At 47.7% G+C, this 18789-nt stretch overlaps 1 protein-coding gene across 6 annotated transcripts in view; it reads left to right on the forward strand.

The window, feature by feature from the left end:
• The window catches only part of LOC119195606 (neuronal cell adhesion molecule-like), a 57250-nt gene that overhangs the window by 18829 nt on the left and 19632 nt on the right, over window positions 1-18789 (forward strand). For all 6 annotated transcript variants that reach the window (XM_037450655.2, XM_037450659.2, XM_037450663.2 and 3 more), the window contains exons 2-3: window positions 4204-4281; window positions 18419-18581. In XM_037450655.2, coding sequence (XP_037306552.2) covers window positions 18497-18581 — 85 coding nt within the window. In that variant the 5' untranslated portion in view covers window positions 4204-4281; window positions 18419-18496. The remainder of the gene's footprint in view (window positions 1-4203; window positions 4282-18418; window positions 18582-18789) is intronic.

Consider the following 18789-nt stretch of genomic DNA (forward strand, 5'->3'; position numbering starts at 1 on the left):
TGCTCCGCCGAAACTCGTGTACATCACAGCGGGATGTTCTGGCCTGTCATCTCCCCCCATCATCCCGCTGGCGCTCGCGTCTGCAAACGAAATCAATATCGAACTTTAAATGCGTGTGCACAAATGTGTTTCAAAAAAAGAAATAACCCCCCCCCCCCCCCCCACCCGGTCACTTTGTGGGTTGTGGTAGCTGTTCATGTGATACCAGGAAATGTTTAACCTCTATTGTAGAGAGACAAAAGGTTGTTTTAAGCCCCCTTTTGAGAGAGGAGGGAGGGTCAGGGGGGGGGGGGGTGTGGGAGGAGGGTTGGTGGGTGTGTTGGGTGGGTGGGGACAAGGGGACTGGGGGGAGAGAGGGGGGGGGGGGGGCGCTGTGAGGGAATCAGGTCGTCTCTCTCTCTCTCTCTCTACACTCAGTCCCAGCAGACGCACCGAGGGACACGCAGCCTCTGGGATTATGTCAGCTGAACTGTGCTCTCGCACGCCGGATGCTGCCACGTCTTCCCGTCTCTGACTCGCACCGAGATAAAAGGTGAAAGGTCTTCTCTCTCTTTTTCGGTCATTTTTTGTTTGCGACGTGGAGTCGCTTGCTGGTTGGAGAGTGCGGCCTGTGACGTTTAGAAGACGTTGGTTAGTTGGACTAGTGAAACTTCTCCACGGAATCCACCGTCATCGCTTGTTAGTGATGAAGGGAATATACGGGGAAGTATACAAAAGTCTCTCAAATTTCTTTAAATATTGTAAATGAAACAGTTTGAGGATGTTGGCATTGCAGTTTTTCAACGATATATCAATTAGTGCCGAAACAATTAGTTGATTGACACAAACATTTTGTCGGCTACTTATTTGATAATTTTTGAACCAGTAGTAGCTTTTTTCAAGCAAAATCACCTTCAAAAATTCCTTAAGCAATTTAAGCTTTTCTAACATGCTTTAGTACATCCAGTCCATCTTTGGGTTCTACATGGTCTGTTCAGTGTTACAGATATCTTCTACAATCTTTTCCTAAAACAAACCATACCTCAAAACGATGAGTCGATAAGAAAATCCAATCAGACACGGAGATGATTCCCAGAAGGTTGCTAATAATACAGCAAACGCAGTTATTTTTGTGTGCTGGCTGAAGCCTGCTGGATGTTGAGAGGGGAGGACGCGAGGATATTTCTTACAGTGAGGTAAATTGTCGGCGAGGTGACACTCGGCTCATGGATGGCTTTGCACACTTTGTTCATCTGGCCGAGTTCCGCGTTGTCTTCGGTTTTAATGGCTCAAAGAGCAGATCCGCGCTCACGTGAGTTGTGTCCCGTGATGTAAATTCATCATAGAGGAAGCGAGACTGTGTTCCGGCTGTAATTATTTCTTCCCTCTCTGGCGGTAATGGTGCTTCATCGGGGGAGCGGTATCTTCTGGAGCCATACTCTGCCTCTCATTAGGAGAGAGTCTAAAATTATACCCACAGGCCGCGGTGCCGCTGAGCCCCCTTCCCTTGTCTGAGGACACACACACACACATCAAAACAACACAAGCAGGAGACAACCACTTCTCATTAGAGAACTGTGTGACACCTCGCGACCTCCGAGCATTGTCTCAACCGGAGGACATCTCGCTTTACTGGACAAGCACATTCATCCCCATGTGACTAATGGAGACGCAAACTTCAGAGGAAAGGCTTCAATTTGTATTTCCCATGTCTGTTCATTCAAATATGTCTTATTCACTTTACTTTAATGTTTCATTTGAATTCATAGAGACGTATTCCTTTAAAGACACTATCAGTATTGCCCAACCCAAGATGAATCATTTATGCAACTATTTTTTTCTAGCCACATCGCTGATGTACTTTCTCTTTTTAAAGTTGCCTAACGGTTGCTCATTTACGCCACCCATGGAGCAACTTAATCATTTATTTTGATTCACGTTTCCGGTTGATAATAAACGTTCACTCTCCATTTTTGATATCCACTCAATTCAGTACCTCTTTTGTCACTTACTGTTACGTTTAACAGCTGGCTTTGCCTCTGGGATATGTGTATGTGTTTAGACAATATGAGGAGGTTATAGCTGACGGATTTTTTTCGTTGCATAAAGCAGCAGCGAGAAATTATTGTTGTAATAAAATCCCTGGACAGAGCTCAGAGGAACTGCAGTCAGGTGACAAGCGAGCCCCCTTTCAGGTGACACACTCATTTGATCATGTGTTTCCTCTGTTTGTTCTTACTGGTCTAGTCTTAACTCCTCGTAAAATGCTGCTGTCTACATTAACGACTGATTCAGTTGTCTGCTGCGTTTGTCGGCACTTGTGACACGAGGGCTTCCCCCCCCCCCCGTTCCCAGTCCCCCCCCCCACCGCCCGAGGTTTTGAGGCCCCCGCGTGTCTCTCGCTGTCAGTATCCAATCTCTGGCTATTTCGGGTCTTGGTTCTTATCACCATGGCAGCCTTAGCTGGACGGAGCTTGGCTTTGCCTCTGTGGTGTCGGAGAGCTGAGGTGGCGTGGCGGGGTGGCTGGCTCGATGTCGTGTGTGTGGGGGTGTGGGGGGGTGTGTGGGGGGTAGCGGGCCGAGTGCGGCTTTTGATGGGATCAGCCATTCGATTCATTCAAACAGGATGTGGAAAGGTCATTTTGTTGTTGTGTTTTATTCATAAGTCTCAGCTGTAATCAGGCTTCTCGCAGCCATGCACTGCACACGGGCCTGTGTGCAGTGCATGGCTGCGCTGTAGTCGCGGCGCACAGGTGCAGCGTCAGCACAGGTGTCAGCGCGCAAGGTGATGCTGAGAGCTAATGGTATGCCAGCGGTTTCATGAATCTGGGTCAGGAGCCTTTTTTTTTTTTTTTTTTTCATCCGGGCCTGTGGGAAGTCCAGATCTTCTGGTGTAATATTCAGTGAGAAGTAATATGTTACTGACAAGGGCTCCCAATCCTCACGCTGCGGAACGGTTTGAAGTAAATGATGTGCGTTTTTGGAAGAGCAGCACTAAGCAACACATCAAATGTTTGTTTGTGTTCTCTGCACGTGCCGCAGAATTGGATCCTGAGAGAAGAAAGCACATCTGCTATTTGTGTGAAACAGTATGAATGCAAACCCGTAGTTTTGCAATAGTACCTGTGTAGCGGTGCAGAAAGCAGTGTTTGTATTTAACCGGGTAGAAACGGCGGCTCCTCTCACTGGGTGGGGGGGCTCCCACCCTCTTATGCGGAGTAGGCAGAATGCAGTCGATAAGCCTTTGCCAGGAGTAAATGGGACCGGCTTCTTCAATCATCATTTTGCACATCGATTCAGAAATGCGTGTCTGCGTTCTCTGTGACAGCGTTTGAGGAGAGGAGAGGATCAGGCACGACCTGAAGAAGGGACGGACATAATTGGGAAGGTGAGGGGGAGAGTGGGTGTAATGTAAGGAGATTATTAGAGAGAGGAGGAGGGGGGACAGAGGACACAGGACAGGGTTAGGAGAGGACGCCGAAGCCTTTTCTGGGCCTTTTCTGGACCTCATAATCAGGAAAGTAATGCTAAATCCGGTTCGGAGTGAGCGATTTATCATGTAAAACACACTCTGGTACAATAAGATCATTCATGTATCGCTTTGCGCATGGGGTTGGGGGTTTGGGATGGAAGAATTTAGCGGTCCCGTCTGCATATCGTGCGCATGGCACACTGAACGTAAGGCAGCAACACAAGGAGGAGGGAGGAGAAGAGAAAGCCGACGCGAGATCGGGGGGATGAGGAGAGACAAGAGGGGAGACGAAGGGGAGGAGACGCTCTCAGCAACAGGCGTCCGTGTCGATCAGGGAAGGTTACGCACGGCTGCGATGTCTGATTTTTTTTAGTCACAGTTGGAAGTGATTTTAGTGCGTTTCCAACCGAGTCACTCCTTTCCAAGGACCAAGCGCTTGATGAGGAGGAGAGGTTTCAAGTGGGAGCATCCTGGTGTCTAATCTGTGACTGAGAAGGAGACTTTCAACATGATTTGGTTTTTAAGCAGATTGTAATAAAACCAAACGTTGACGAGTGGGCCCATTGTTAAGTCAAATGGAAAATATGCCTACCGTTGCCGTGCCAAACCCTCTCCCCGGGAACCAGGAGCCTTATTGAGAGGGAATCTTTTTGGCTTTATTTAAAGCCCCAGGTTGTTCCCATAAAGGAATTGCAAAGAAATCAGTTATGAGCACTCAATTTATTTGGTTTTTCCTATTTCTGTTTAACCAGATTGAAGAAAACCAAAGAAGAAGAACGCAGAGGACCAGCAGCAGGAGGAGGAGGAGAGAGGGAATTTGAGTCCCTGTGGTGAGTTGGAAACATTTCCATTTTTTTTTTCCTTCAAGATCTACAGCACCACCAACATCATCATTTCCCAAAACTGTGCGAACTTCCTGCCTCTCAGAATCAAACGTTCTTGTTCTTCTCAAAGGCATTTCCCCTCCCGTAGGATGTGAACACACACACAAATGTCAGTCTGTTTGCCCCGCCTGGCAAGTGTCCCCGGTCCAAACGTCTCCATCTCTGCTGCTGCCAGAGTGCGAATGTGTTAATATTAACCCTCTCTGCGGAGCTCCTCAGGCCCAGAGCGACTTCCCTCCGCCTTTTCCGTCTCTTTCTCTTTCGGTCTCCGGCACCAAGTGTCTTTTCCAGCGTTCATTTCGCTCCCGTCTGGTTTGGTGGGTGACTTCAGTTTTCAAGTGTCTCGCTGCCTGTTGCTCGATTGCATACGGTTGCCCTGGTAACACACCCAATGGTCCTCACCAAAAGCTGTGGCAGTGGGCGTCAATACGTGGAAAATCGGAAAAAATAGCACTTAGCGCCTATATTAAATGCCCAGTGGCCTCTCTCTTATTGGCACATAATGTGTCGTAATTGAGCACGCAGAAGTGTAAATGGCAGTTGCACAATTAAGCGCTTTAAGTAGCTCCCTGAAGCAGAGGGCCAGTGCATTAGAGCCCAGAGGAATTGACCCTACAGCTTTTCTGTTTAATGACCCTTAATGACCTTTTGCTCCACCCCTCATTCGGCAGCACTGAAAGTGCATCTGCGACCGAGCGGGGAGTCGAGCTGATGCCCCGTGAGTGGAGGGGGCGACGCGGTGCCGAAGCGTGTCCACCGCCCGGCGGAGTGCGAAGGGACGGGTCAGGGGGACGCCGGAGAGTTAAGGGACTCTGACGGCTCAGAGCTCATCTGCCTCTGCTGCTGGTCCTGCCGGGCTCATTTTGTTTTTGTCTCTCCCTCTCTCGGTTTGTCCATCCACGTGTCTGCTTTCACCTTTCGCTTCATTGCCGCCTGTCTGTCTGTCTGTCTGTCTGTCAGGTCCATTTATCCCCTGGATCGCTGAATCCTTTCCGTCTCTCTCTCGTCATCCCACCGAGCCGGTCGGCTGTTGTTTGTTGCGAATGTGTGCTTGCAGGCCCGGAGAGGCTGAGTCCACATTTTTGAGAAGAAAAAAAAGGCCCGAGTCACAGAGGGCCCACGCTTTGGAGCTGCAGACCGAATTTTGCGGTTTCAGACACAGCGAGGCGTGAAGGGTCCATTGTGAGCGGCGGCATTCAGGACCCAGGCCCGTCAAAAGAAGCCCGCAGAGGTTTCTGTTTACCTTCCTAGTGCTGCCTTTCACTGGGCTCTCTCACACGGCCGCGTGGGAGTGTAGTGTTATCGTGTGTGTGTTTTAATGCCAAGTGGGGGAAGGTGGGCAACCCGAGCTCCGCGTCTTTAGAAATAGCTATGATATTGTTAACTCCACATGAGTATGACTTTTGATTTATTACGTAACGCAGTCTTTTTCGCAGAAAGTGCAGTCAAACAGCATTTCTGAATCGGTGCATTTTCTAGTTGGCTGTGCACCAGCACATCGGAGAAGAAATAAAAATGTGACTTCGAGGTTAAAGCGCTGACTCCAGCATTTGACATATTGCATGGAGAGAAGGAAGCTTAGCTCTCTTCAAAGCCTGCAGGACGAGAATTTTCAACACGCGGAAATGGCAACGGAGAAGTGTCGTGGCCAAAGCCTTGTTAGTCCATCGACACCAGACTGAAGGCAAAAAGCCCCCGAAATAAGCAAAAAGTGCAGATGGCTGCAGTACAGGCCTGGCAGAGCAACAGCAGGGAGGATGCCAACCCTCTGCCTATGGGTGGTGAAATCTATTTTCTGCAATGGATCCATCACCAAATAGGAAATAGAATTCAAGAGAGGAGAAAACTATATTGTGTTTAAGCCTGATATGAACTGCAAAAATCTGAGAAATTATATAAAACGTATTTAAAGAAATACTGTTAATTTTCGACTTGGATGGTATTTGTCTGAGTTTTTTTATTTGTATAAATTTAAAATAGGTTTAGCGACATATGGGGTTTGTTTAAACTTGGATGATCGTCTGACTGCACAAGTTTCTTACCCTATAATTGCAATGTTAAAAATACATACCAGAAAACAAGAATCGTCCCTTTATTTTGTCCAATTATAAATCTTAAAATGGCCAATAACCTCAGAGTTATTGTTTAATATCAAACGCAATGTGCAGGTAATACAGCGAATACTTCAGAACAAACTCCTTGCACCACACAGTTGGTTTTCAGTGACTGAGTGGCTTACTCAATACGTTGTGGACTCTCTCAATGACCTTCTCTCCATGAAAGCATCGTTCTCGCACCAGTTCAGAAAGCACAGACGCTACGCAGCGGCAGCTCTCAGATCAGAAGAGCCGGCGATGAGTAAAAGGACTCAGACGCCCACAGAGATATTCCGCCCGGCACCACTTTCTAATGGCCCATGACGATGCGCTGCCGGTTCTCTATGTCAACATAGAGCCACTGGGGGGTGGGGGGGGGGGGTTGAGAGGATTTCAGTGCGTGAGAAGCGGAGACGGGGAGGCGCAGGGAGACACGGCCCGAGTGTCAGAAAGAAGGACGTGAATAAACAGATGGATGAATAGATGGATACAAAGACAGTGAGATTCGCGAGGCCCCTCCTTGGAGGGGGGGGGCCTTCGGCATCTTTCAGACGCTTGGATGAAAGCGGCTTCATGCACAAACTGTTCAGCAGGGAGTCTGAGGAGACACCGCTCTGCATCCGGCTCTGCATTTCACCGTCCCCCACCTGCGCAACCTTCCTCCAGGCCCAGTTCTGCCTCGACTGGCCTCTCGCTGCAGCTATCTGGTCCATTCCTTTCGTGCACGCCGGAGTGCATTTTCGGATTGATCTATTTGTTCTTTCCCTCGCGACGGCACTTGCCTCATCAAATCCACTGGCGTGACTTTTTCGACCACATTCACGTCATCAGATGAAGAACAATACCCAAACCCGTAGTGAGGCCCCTGGGCGCGCCTTTCAACCAGGCCGGCTGTCATCATTACCGTCTCCAAAAACACAAACCCGTCCATCCGCGTCTACACAACCATGTCTACACATCCGTCTCACTGGTTCTTCATAGATCTAGCCTCTGAAAAACAAAAGAGAGGAGCGTTTGTCCAGAGTTTTATTTTTGAACTATTTTTCAGACAGAGCACGGCTAGCTGCTTCCCCCAGCTGGCAGTATTTATGCTAAGCTAAACTAAGCTAAGCTATGCTAAGCTAAATTAATTTCTATGCAATGCTAAGCTAAACTAATTTCCTCCTGGCTTTCGGACCATATTTATAACGCACAGAAAACAAGAGTGGTAGCAATATTCTCATCGGACTTCTGGCAAACAGATTACCAGTAAGCGTTTTTTAAAACATTTTATGAACTATTCTTTTTACAGAGGGATCCAAGAAAATGGATTTCTCACCCGGGCCAAAGAAAAAAAGATGTTCAGACAGAATAGTTCACTGGCCAGAGAGGACGGATTTCTTTTGAAGTGAGAAAGTAGAGCATGTAGGCTACTCTCTTTAGTGCTTTATTCTGTATATCAACCAAGCGATATAAGTACAGGAAATTTGTATTCACCCGTCTAATGGTACCAAACACTATCCATCACAAAGCAGGCAACCTTCTTTTTGGAGAACACAATAATTGCTCATCCAAAATCTCAAAGGACAGGTTTGTAAAGTATCTGTGCACAGTTAAACACCTTTTTGTTTCATCTTTTATTCCATGACATGCCTCTGATTCCTCCTTCACACAGTGGATGAATTCCGGGTATTGAAGTGGCTTCAGGAGAAGATCGTCCTCACACAATTTCAAACTGGCGGGGTCCCTCGGTCGAAGGGGCCTCTAAGAAACCCAATGATTGATGTGGCTGTTAGGGGCGGGTTTTGGTCCAAGGCCAAGTTTATCTGCTCATCAATACAAACAGCTTGCTCCTCAGGGGGGCTGGAGTACAAAAGGATGAATTCAGATGTAACCCCTCGCTCACCTGCATCTCAGCCAAATCTAAAGAGAAAGCTCTCTCTTTACCCACTGAGAGAGAGAGAGAGAGAGAGAGAGAGGGGAGAGGTATGAGCTGAATGTGTGAGCACACTGAAACAATGAGCCGGATATTTGTTCCGATTTGTGGTCTCGTTTCAAAGCAAACTAATGCCAATATTCATTATTATGCAGTAGGGTTCTGGGATGACGTGCCTTTGGTTAGAATTTAACACTGAAGACATTTTTTAGTTAAAATATTGTAACCCACATGATATTCCTCTATATACTGTATATCTCTCATATGTATATATGGACTAGTCGTACATTTTTTCATTCAAATCACATGACTAATTGCGTCAAGGTGTGACTGGTACTGTGCTGCTGGTACATGCCCTTAAGTGACGGTAGCAAAGTGTACACCTGCCATTGGATCCCGCTCTCTCTAATGCTATATTTAGGTGGCCATAAAATGCATCTGCTCGTTTCTCATGCGCAGATCGAGGAGGATGAGTTGGTTCCAGCAGAGCTACTGCGCCAGCATTAGTTCTGTCAGTAACAAATTCCTCTGTGATGTTTGACCCTGAGGGCACAAACACACTCACACACACACACGCCGAGAGATAGGAAGTCAGGAAAAAAAAGCTGCACTAAAGCCCCACCTGGGCATCATCAAGCACTCCGCAGGTACTTGTGCTGCATTAGCGATCAGTCCCTTCCTGTCAGACGCAGACACGGGACAGAGGTTGTTAGCGGAAGCCGGACCGACTGTTTGTGTTAAACGGGAGCAATCACCATTTGAAAAATGAGGGCTGATGGAGCAGTTCTTGTCTGGGAGTGGGGAAGAAGGGGGGGGCATTATTTCTGGTGGGGGCCTGACGATCTGTTAGGATGTCTGAGCCGCGGCACCCTGTGGGCCAAATACCAGACCCACTCGAAACCCACTCTGCACATGATGGATGTAAAAGGGAAAAATCTCTAAGCCATACCACCAGGAAACGTTTTTTTTTTCCTCGCCCCCCTTAGTTTGAGTCCCTTGTGAGTCTTTTATTTGCTTCTCGTCTTTGCATTTCTCGAGAATGCAGTTTTCCACAGCACATTGAAGGACTTCCTTCATGAGAAAGCAGAGGCCTTCATTAGAATGATTATTACTCATTAGCCAACATTTCAGTCATCGGGGCCCGTGAGACAGATGGAAACATGCTCTCACTGGGCCATCAGTCAGCCACCACCGGGGGCTTTCCGTAGTATTCTTTAATCCTCCAAATTCTCTCTTTAATTTCACTAAAACACAGAGCTTCAAATAAAATGGGGTCATCCAATTACTTGCTGGCAAAAAAACATCCACTTAAGGGAGATGTTATCTCGCCTTGTTATTTAAATCTTTGGTAAAATATCACATATTTGCGGCCTCAGAAGTGAAATACCATCAAAATCCATCAACAGTCTGGATGAGGGAGATGCGCAATTAATATTCTCTTGGGTTGAAATATGGTCTGAGGAGTTTACTCCGGGCCGTCTTTGATGAATTGTTCACCTCCCTTGAGTTGTTTGTTGAGTTTAGCATATGCAAACCTGACTTGTGAAATAAGTGGCAATAGCTCAATCCAGTGTAATCAAAGCTCATTCAGACTTGGCTCAAAGAGAGAGTTTGAAACAGTGTGCAGCTGGCACACACACGCACGCAGCATTTTTGCCTGTTTTATTTTTGTGTCTCAAAAGGATTATTGTCTGCATTAATCAGTTTCCAAACCACTTTCAGGTTGGAAAAAATGCTGTCGGTTTAGTATCAATGCTTTTGTCCAGTTAAACTAAAAGGTTTGACTTTAAGCTATTTCATCAATTGTTTTGGATGATGCATCTAGATTAATTGTATGTATCATGCAACAATTGTAAAAACATTTGTTGGTCGCAGCTTTATGTGCAAACCATCAACATCCGTAATGCTTTATAACAATAATTTTGCAATAATCATGCATATTAGAATTCACATTGCTGGACAACATGAGAACCATTTAATAATCATTTGAATGACTTTTTTTGCATGCATCTAAAAATCCCACATGTTTTATCTCGATGAGTGCAAGCGGATGTCGCTGCTCCAAACTATCCCCTCTATAGACTCCTTGCTCTCATGTGCGCTTCCAGCTATGGTCAGTGTCATCCAATTAAAACAAGCAATGGAACAATTAGCAAAGTTATCATTGGTCGCAGTTACTTTTTAAAGCGTTAAACTATTATTGAGTGGAAAACAAAAGTCATAAACCGTTTAATATGTCTCGAGGAGAGCAGCGTTTTTTAGAACATTTGGCAAGGGTTAACCCCGGATTGTGTGTTCCATTAAAAGAAATACCGTGATTTGTATTTATTTATTTTTTTCGCATTTTTGAAAGGACCATTGTTTGTGTCCTCTGTGTCTCAAATTGGATGTCGAGTCCCTTTAGAGAGCAGCGGAGGGGAAATGATTTGTATTCACCTGCCGTGTCTGAAAGGAGCCGAGCCGGGCCTGAGAGAGGGGGCCGCTACATAGTGCTTCCTTTATGTGATAATGGATTGCTCTGACATTCACACACATTGTGGCGTGGTGTGTCCATCAGTCAATACTCTACTAACTCGTGGGACCAATGGCACATTTTAAACAGATGCCATTAAAGAACTGTCTCGCAGTGACACCGCAGGTGACAGGGTTCTGATGTGTTTCAGCCCCGGCGAATGCGCTGCACTAACACATACGTGTCTTCACATCCTCTAGTCCGCCAGATCAATCCTTTTTTTAAATGTTCTCTTTTTTTCTTTTTCTTTTTCTTTACGTAACTGCACTTTCTTTTATTGGCCCGGCCGAGCAACTGGATTCTTCTGCCAGCTGCACAAAGGAGACAAAGTGGAACCGGGGACCGGCGGTAATGAGCAACTCCTCTTACAGTGTTACATATGGGCCAAACTCGGTGTGGGGAAAGCCTCCTGGAGACAATGAGGGAGGGAGGAGGGGGGGGGGGGTTGAGAGGTCCCGAGCCCTCTGAAGCCCCTCTTTGATTGAGTTTCCTGGTACTGGGCTCCAATATTGGAGCCTGATTGTGGAGTGGGAGCTGTAGATTTAGGGAGGGGGTGAGGACCCTCCTCTGCGCTGACCTTTCACAGACACAGGTGGGGTAGAGTGGAAGGGTCTTGAGGAGGAGGAGGAGGAGGGGAGTGTCAGGATTGGCCTATTGTGGTGCTCTGGGAATGTAGAGGTGCCACTCAATAACACTAGACCTCGCTGCCTCTGTTCACCTGCCAGGGATTTTCTCACCAATACGTTATCACTGGCAAAGTAACCCGTTGACCTCGCACAATGTCAGTGTTCAGGCTTTGTTATCGGATGTTGAATTTGCCTTTTTTTCTTACCCATTTGTCCAACTTATCTGAACATAGCAATGTTGGTCCGTTTGAACACACCGGTTTTTCGGCCTAGACTCTTAATATTTATTATTATCATATAAACATTGTTTTAAAGACTGCATGACAGGCTATTCCTTCATCCACTTGAACGTCTGAATTCCAGCGTGCTGTTTAGTCTGATTATAAGCACCGGTGAGACGTGCGCTCCGCAGCAAAGGACGGTTCCAGTCTCACCGCCAGTGTCCGCGCTTTGTTACCCGCTGTCAGCCGGACTCAATGGTGCCATTCAGAGCGATTATTGCTCCAAACGACTCGTCGCTGCCTGCCCGCCCGCCCGCATGCATGTACTGCATCAGCACAATCCAAACACCACCGGACCCGTGTTTATTATACAGCAGCGTTTTTTTTTGGCTGCGTTAACTGTTGACTCCGAGCAGTCAGGCACGGACCCTGTTTCCTTTGTGTCGCCATGGTCCCACTTTGTCCGGGCCGCAGTTCATTTAGCTGCGAAACATCGCGGGCTGCCGGGTTGAGTGTGTCCGCGACGTACGTTTCCTCCACTGCCTGTCACGCACACCCTTTGTGCTGCGCCCCTAAGCTTTAAGTAAACCCCACATATTGGGCCCCGTCGGGAGAGGCCCTTCACATGTGGAGTAAGCCATCCGGCGCGGACGCGGTGGCAAACTGAGATTCTAATCATTCCTCTTTTGTTGAGCTCAGAGGAGGGTTTTTTTTCGAGAACCGAGCAGATGCCAAGCGTACAGTTTCTCTCCAAGGTTACTTGTGAGATGACAAATGGGTCTTGCTCTCTTTGTCCCTTTTCCCTCACTGTGTGTGTGTGTGTGTGTGTGTGTGTCTGTTTGATGAGAGGGTCGACCATTTTCAAACATCTGAGAACAGAAGGGGATTGTCATGTATAGATAGGGGAGTGTGCATTTCGAGTGCAGTTTTGAGTGTCTCTGCTGAAAGCTGTATACAGTTCTATATTTGGTGATTTAAACGTTCCTGCATTTGCTTTGCTCTGGTTTGTATGGATTAAATTGGACTATAACAACTATTTGTCTCTCATTTCACATAGGCATGGGTGACTCTATCTGCATTCTGAAAGGATTGGCTTGTCTTCCCACAGCAGATTGGTTTTATGTTGATTACTTTCTCAAAGCTGTTATGTTTCTGTATCTACTGTGTGTTGGGTGACGTTGTATGGCGAGGATTTTGAGTCCTTTCTAGCTTTTCAGGAAGCCCGTCGGCATGCCTTCCACCCCCTCTCCTGCATTTGCTCATGATAATGAACCTCTGCTCAGCATATGAATGGCTTCGCCCACAACACACTCATGTGGCAGGCCTGGTGTACTCAAGACCCGCAGACACTGACCCAGAGACTATGTCAACACACACCAACAAGGAGCATGCAATTGGATGTAAGCAAGTATGAATTCACATAAACTAAATACTCAAGCAGGACAGCCTGGCAAGTATTGAAACATCCTCTTTTAAGGAGTAATTACAGCGTTGGGATCAGCTATCAAATAAAGATCGAGTTCAGACCCTCGGTTCAGCCTCGTGCTTCTGATCTCATTTTAATGAAGTGCCTCCACTCAGTTAATACTCCAGTAGTGAGCTACTCCAGAAGCCAGGGGTCAGACAAGCACACAAATGCACTTTGGGGACTTTTGCTGCCTTATTTGCCAATCATTTCTTGCATTTGGCCAAATGCATTTGTGATGCAGCGGTCCGATTCGCCACCAGCGATCACCCTCAGGAGAAAGAGACGGCCTCCCACGCCTACTTTGTCCACCCGAGAAGGCTCTCAGAGGGAGTGCCGGTATAATACGAGGACGTGACTCACAGCTGTCCCGCAGTGGCAAGATGAGAGCCGAACGCCCTTCGGTACCGTTCAGGCTTGATTGGGCAGGGATTTCCTCTCTCACACGCAGCCCGTCCCCATCCAGCCAACCCATCTGCATGCTAAAGACGAGTGCCCTCTCAGAAGTGCCGGCGCCGGCAGTGATTAGCATTTGGGCAGAGGGGACCGGGAGCAAATCCCCCAGTGTTTTTGGCGTGTACACGCGGGGAGCTTAGTGAATGCCAATGCGCGGCGCTCTGTGAGGGGAGGAGGACCAAACAAATCGCCGGACACGTTGCATTAGTAGCAGATGTCCGCTAGCATCAAGAGTTTGTGGTGGATTGATAGCCGGAGGGGGATTTAGGACAGAGCAACAAATCTTTAAAGGGCTGCACGTGAGATTTAATATTGCGCTTTCGTCAACTTTATCGAGAGAGATGAAAATCTATGCAGAAAAAGGCCCCAAAAAGGCAGATTTTTACTTCCTCTTATGGGCTCAGCTTCAATGCTAGCTCAGCTTTTCAAAAACTCTGCCTCTCTGTTGGATAACTGCATTTGAAACTGTTTAACACTTAAATGCAAACCCAAAACAAGGTTTTTCTGGTGGGTGAAGGTGTTTTTTTATCAGGACTTGTGCAAATACTTTGGTTCAGATGACCATGTATCAAAACTAGTTTTAGCTTGCAGTATATGCATCCAGTAAAATAGAGAAAGGACGTCTTCTCCTGCTTGGCGAGCATTGTACAGCGCAGATGAAAGGGCCGACGGGATGTTTTTTGAGCTGTGAGGTCTCCCTGAACAACAAGACCCCAATTCATATGTTAACCACACCAATTATTTGCATACGCTCCCCCAATTATAAAAGCTAATGAGAGGATTATTGAAAAGCACGCCGAAGCCGGCCCAGGGAATTTACCAGTGTGGTCCTGGAGCTGCGTATAAAAGCCCTGTGAGGGGTATTAGTCAAAGCTACTGAACATCCAGCCTGATGCACTGTGGCTGTATCTGTTAGTGGGCTAATGCCTAACGTCAAATACATTAACTGTGAATCCATGACAGAGCAACTAAAGACTATAAAACATACAACCACATTATATTATATTCAGAGCTAATGTGATTGTGACTTTGCAAACTTAACCAAATAAGGAACTGCTCACCATCTCCTCCTCCACCGAGGCCCTTTCAGGCCATAACCTTCCACTCCCCCATCGATGTCAAACGGGACAGAGAAATGGGACGCGCTGTGAGTACTCTGCCGGGGGCGTCGCGAGCTGCGGCGGGAGAATAAACCCTTCCAACCGTATCCGTGTTCTCATCACCACCTTCCTGAATGCGAGCCCTTCTCATGGTTGTACATCCAGCCGTCTGTAGGGGATCCCTGCTGCTCCATTAAGGCCATACTGAGGCTCAAAGCCCCCCTCCCCAATTTTATGAGCCATCAATACCACTGATTATAGGAGTTAATTAGGGTGCTTGGCATGAGAGAAGGGCTTTTTCTTTTCATCATAGATAATAAATCTGTGCACAGCACTGCTGCAACGGAGGGGGGATGCTGTCGGTGTTGCAGTATTTCGTCACTGTTGTTTTGCAGTGCCTCCATTAAAGCGTATGGAGTAGTATTATCTGTTGCTGCAAGAGAATTTTAAACGGACCGTTTCCCCCGCTGACTGCTATTCCTTTTACACGCGGTGTGTTGAGGTTCTCGGAGCTCGTGCCCCCTGTCAGCTCCATCTGTGTGCTCAGACACGTCCTGACCCTCACGTTCTGCAGCCGCCTGCATGCATATGTTGCCTACATTTGTGCGTGTGCGTGTGTGTGTGTGTGTGCGTGGCCTATGTCTCTCCCACGTGCGTAAAAAACCAATTAGTTTTTGGTGGTGAAAAATGACAATGGAGTAATTGGCTGAATGAGTGACCAGGCAGCTCGATGCAGCTTTTACACAAGACCGCAGTGTTTTCTCCACAGAGTCCCGAGTGAAGGTGGTCGTATTTAGTTACAGACTGTAATTAACACCGGTGAGATTCATTTAGCTGATTTCTCTTAAAGAAACTCAACTAATTGGGTTATGTGGTGACATTTAAAGGTCATTTTGGGGGTTTTGCATGCATTTGGTCATTTAATAAAAGCCAAGGGTAGGTAGTGCCTTTAGTTATTATGATTTTTTTTTAAAGTGAATCTGTCGGTCTGTTTATCATGTGCTTGGCCTCTTCGGTTTGGAAAAATAGTTTATATTCCTCGCTGCAACCAACCTGCCATGTTTCTATCTAAGAGACCATCTCCTGTTTGATTTCATCAGCACTCTGACAGCTTTTGGCACAGCACTCAAAACACTACTGTGGTTTTATCTCGGCCTCAGCAGTCTGTGCCAAAGTGAGCTTTATTGACTTTGGCCTTTCCGGTTCCGTCAGCACAAGATGCATAGGAAGTTCAACAATTCCAATGGGTATTTTCTGATTGCGTGTCCCCTCCAAGAATTGTATATTTAAAAGAGAAGTGGGCTCTGTACTGTTGTTTCTTCTTATAAGATGCTCGGGAAACACTCATTATGAAAGCTTCTGCCTCATGCTACATCGGCAAAGTGAAGGTTTTTGGAATGAAGTACCCTGACACTGCGCTGCTTATTTTAAATGAAGTTTAGCTAAATCAAATCCTTTGTATGTTGACGCTGGCCAGGCGGGATGTCAGTAGTCTCAGGCCCCTGGTGGTTAGTTTCACATCTCGAGAGCGGCCACTTGAGTTTCCACCGTCGTCCTGCTGTGAGAGCGATGTGGGGGTTTGGTCCCCGTATCACTGCGCCTCACACGGATAATTGTAGCACACAAATGAATACAGGCCCACGCGTATAAATATGCACACACAGACACACACACACACACGCTGACTGGCTTGAGCTGAGCTGCTACACCTCATTAAAAGGGGAAATGAATCCTGGATGAAGCCCTGGCTCCTTTCCAGATAAGAATCACTTGGCTTTTGAGTATCTACCATAAGACGTGTAATTAACAGATTCATTCGGTTGCTGTCGCATGCTGCTCCTCGTTTTTTTTTTTTTTCACTTCACCTGTGACTTTTCATTTTTCATGTTCAGTCTCCTACAGATATTATAGCTGTATTAGCACCTTCTTAAATCCAACTAAATTTATATGACACAGAGAAATCCTAGCAATGCGTATTGCTATCAGTGGAACGAGTGTGCTGCAGGTTTTCTGCTCAGTGCTGCTGCAAACACCTCCTTCTCTGCAGCCTATTAGCCCGATGAAATCAGCCGCTCGCTCCCCTCCCTGGATCTCAGCGGTGCGGTGTGTTTGGCTGCCCGTGGCCCATCACACTCTGCTGTTTGACATGATACAGGCTTCCCTGGAGAGGTGTAGTGGAAGCCGGGGGGGGGGGGGGGGGGCGGAGCCAAACATGGCTGCAGGGGCGGCAATAACAAATACATCAGATCCCCGAGGAGAACCAGGCCAGGGTCTAACTATCTAGCCTCTGGTCCCAGACAAGGCTCTCTGAAGCCCTGAACTCCCCCCACCCCCTGAACCCAAAGGCAGGAGAGCGCCACACAGGCAGCGCCACTCCTAATGGGCTCGGTTTGATTCTCTCTCACCGCTAACCGGCATTAGCATCCGGAATTTGATAGTGTGCTTTTTCCTGATAACGCAGCAAATTAGGGCTGCCCGGGCCCCAAATTAAGCTGTGACATTCTAATACCGTGCCAACTGGGATGCCCGGGGTAAGACGGGCAGGAGATTAGTACGAAAACAGGTCGAGCTGTAGCTTTTCGAAGAGAGAAAAAAATAACCGACTCCCGCTGAGTTCCGTTTCGGCCGTTTTCCTGGTCATTCGCGAGCTGTGCTCACATTCACAGGAGGACAAGGACTTGTGCTGCTCCATTCTGCGTGGCAGTGCTGTATTATGCAGATGAGCGTGAATTAAATTGAGAGTTATTCTCTGAATCATGGGGTCACGCCGGCTTAGATGACCCTGCCAGTGATTATTTATACATTAGCATTTTGCTTTCACTCGAGCTTAGTCTCTAAATAATTGCCGCCGGTTGGATGAAGGTGGGATTCGGCAAACAGGAGCTGCCTGGCAACAGGAGTAAGATTTCAGATCAAACATGTCTGTTTCCAGTCTATTCACAGCGCCCACACTGATTTTGTGATGGAGGCATAATTGGGTTGCATTGCGTAACAAAGGAAAAGAGAACCCTCACTCCATTAACAGTTAATCGATAGCCTATTAGCCTTTCACCATTTGGAAAACCTGTGAACAAGTCACCTCGATTGAACTTGAACTCCCCGTTGAACCTGAAACCACTTTTTATCGGGTGAAGGGTGTCCACCGAGTTGTCAGACTGGGACAATCTCTGTGACAGAGCGACGGTTCGCCGGCTGAAATCCGGCCTTCGTTTGCGCCCCCCCCCCCCCCCCCCCCGGCTCCGTCAGTCAATCCAACCAACCGATGGAGCCCAGAGTGGCGTGGAAAGCAAAGTCCCCCCCCCCCCGCGCGCTGTCCCGTGGCATGTCAATCTGCCGGGGCCGACGCGATCGACGCCGCTGGGGCCTCTCAGCGGCGTCGAATGAGCCCGAGCCGAGAGGGCGCCGCGTTGGTCTGCGTTGGCCTGCGTTGGAGTGCACCGGATCAAAAAGAGGGCTTCCAGCAAACTGCAGTGCATGGCGACCGACATTGATCTGCGGGGCCAGAGCTATGCGTGTCGACCTCTCGCATTCTGTCCCTCCGCCTCTCTCGCCATTAAAAAAACCCAAACCGAGCACACTCACTATGAGGATTGATAAAAGCAGTGTCCATCCCTCTATCCTCTTATCTCTGACCCTCTCTTTCTCTCTCTCTCTCTCTCTCTCTCTCTCTCTCTCTCTCTCTCTCCCTGTAGTTGTGCACGTGTCCACAGGCGGTGTGACCCGATCGGAGAGGCGGGGCGTTGCTGTATTGACCTTCACGTCGCACAGCGATGATGGAGAGGAGCGGGATGGACGCAGCGCTGCTGGGGCTGTTCCTGGCGCACCTCGCCACAGCGCTGGAGGTGCCGCTCGACCGTAAGGCAACGCGCGCCACAGGACGCATCCATATGCAAGAGAGTGTAAACGCACCCGTGTACTAAGTCAGAGAAGAGCTAACAAACTGAATACGTTTGGGATTTGGAGTGTTATTTTGGACAAAACAACACTTCTATGTGTACTGTGACTGCAAGCTTAGTGAACTGTACTCTTCTAATTAGCTGTTTACAGGATCGTATTTAACATA

This window comes from Pungitius pungitius, chromosome 6 (assembly GCF_949316345.1).
Source record: "Pungitius pungitius chromosome 6, fPunPun2.1, whole genome shotgun sequence".
NCBI lineage: Eukaryota > Metazoa > Chordata > Actinopteri > Perciformes > Gasterosteidae > Pungitius > Pungitius pungitius.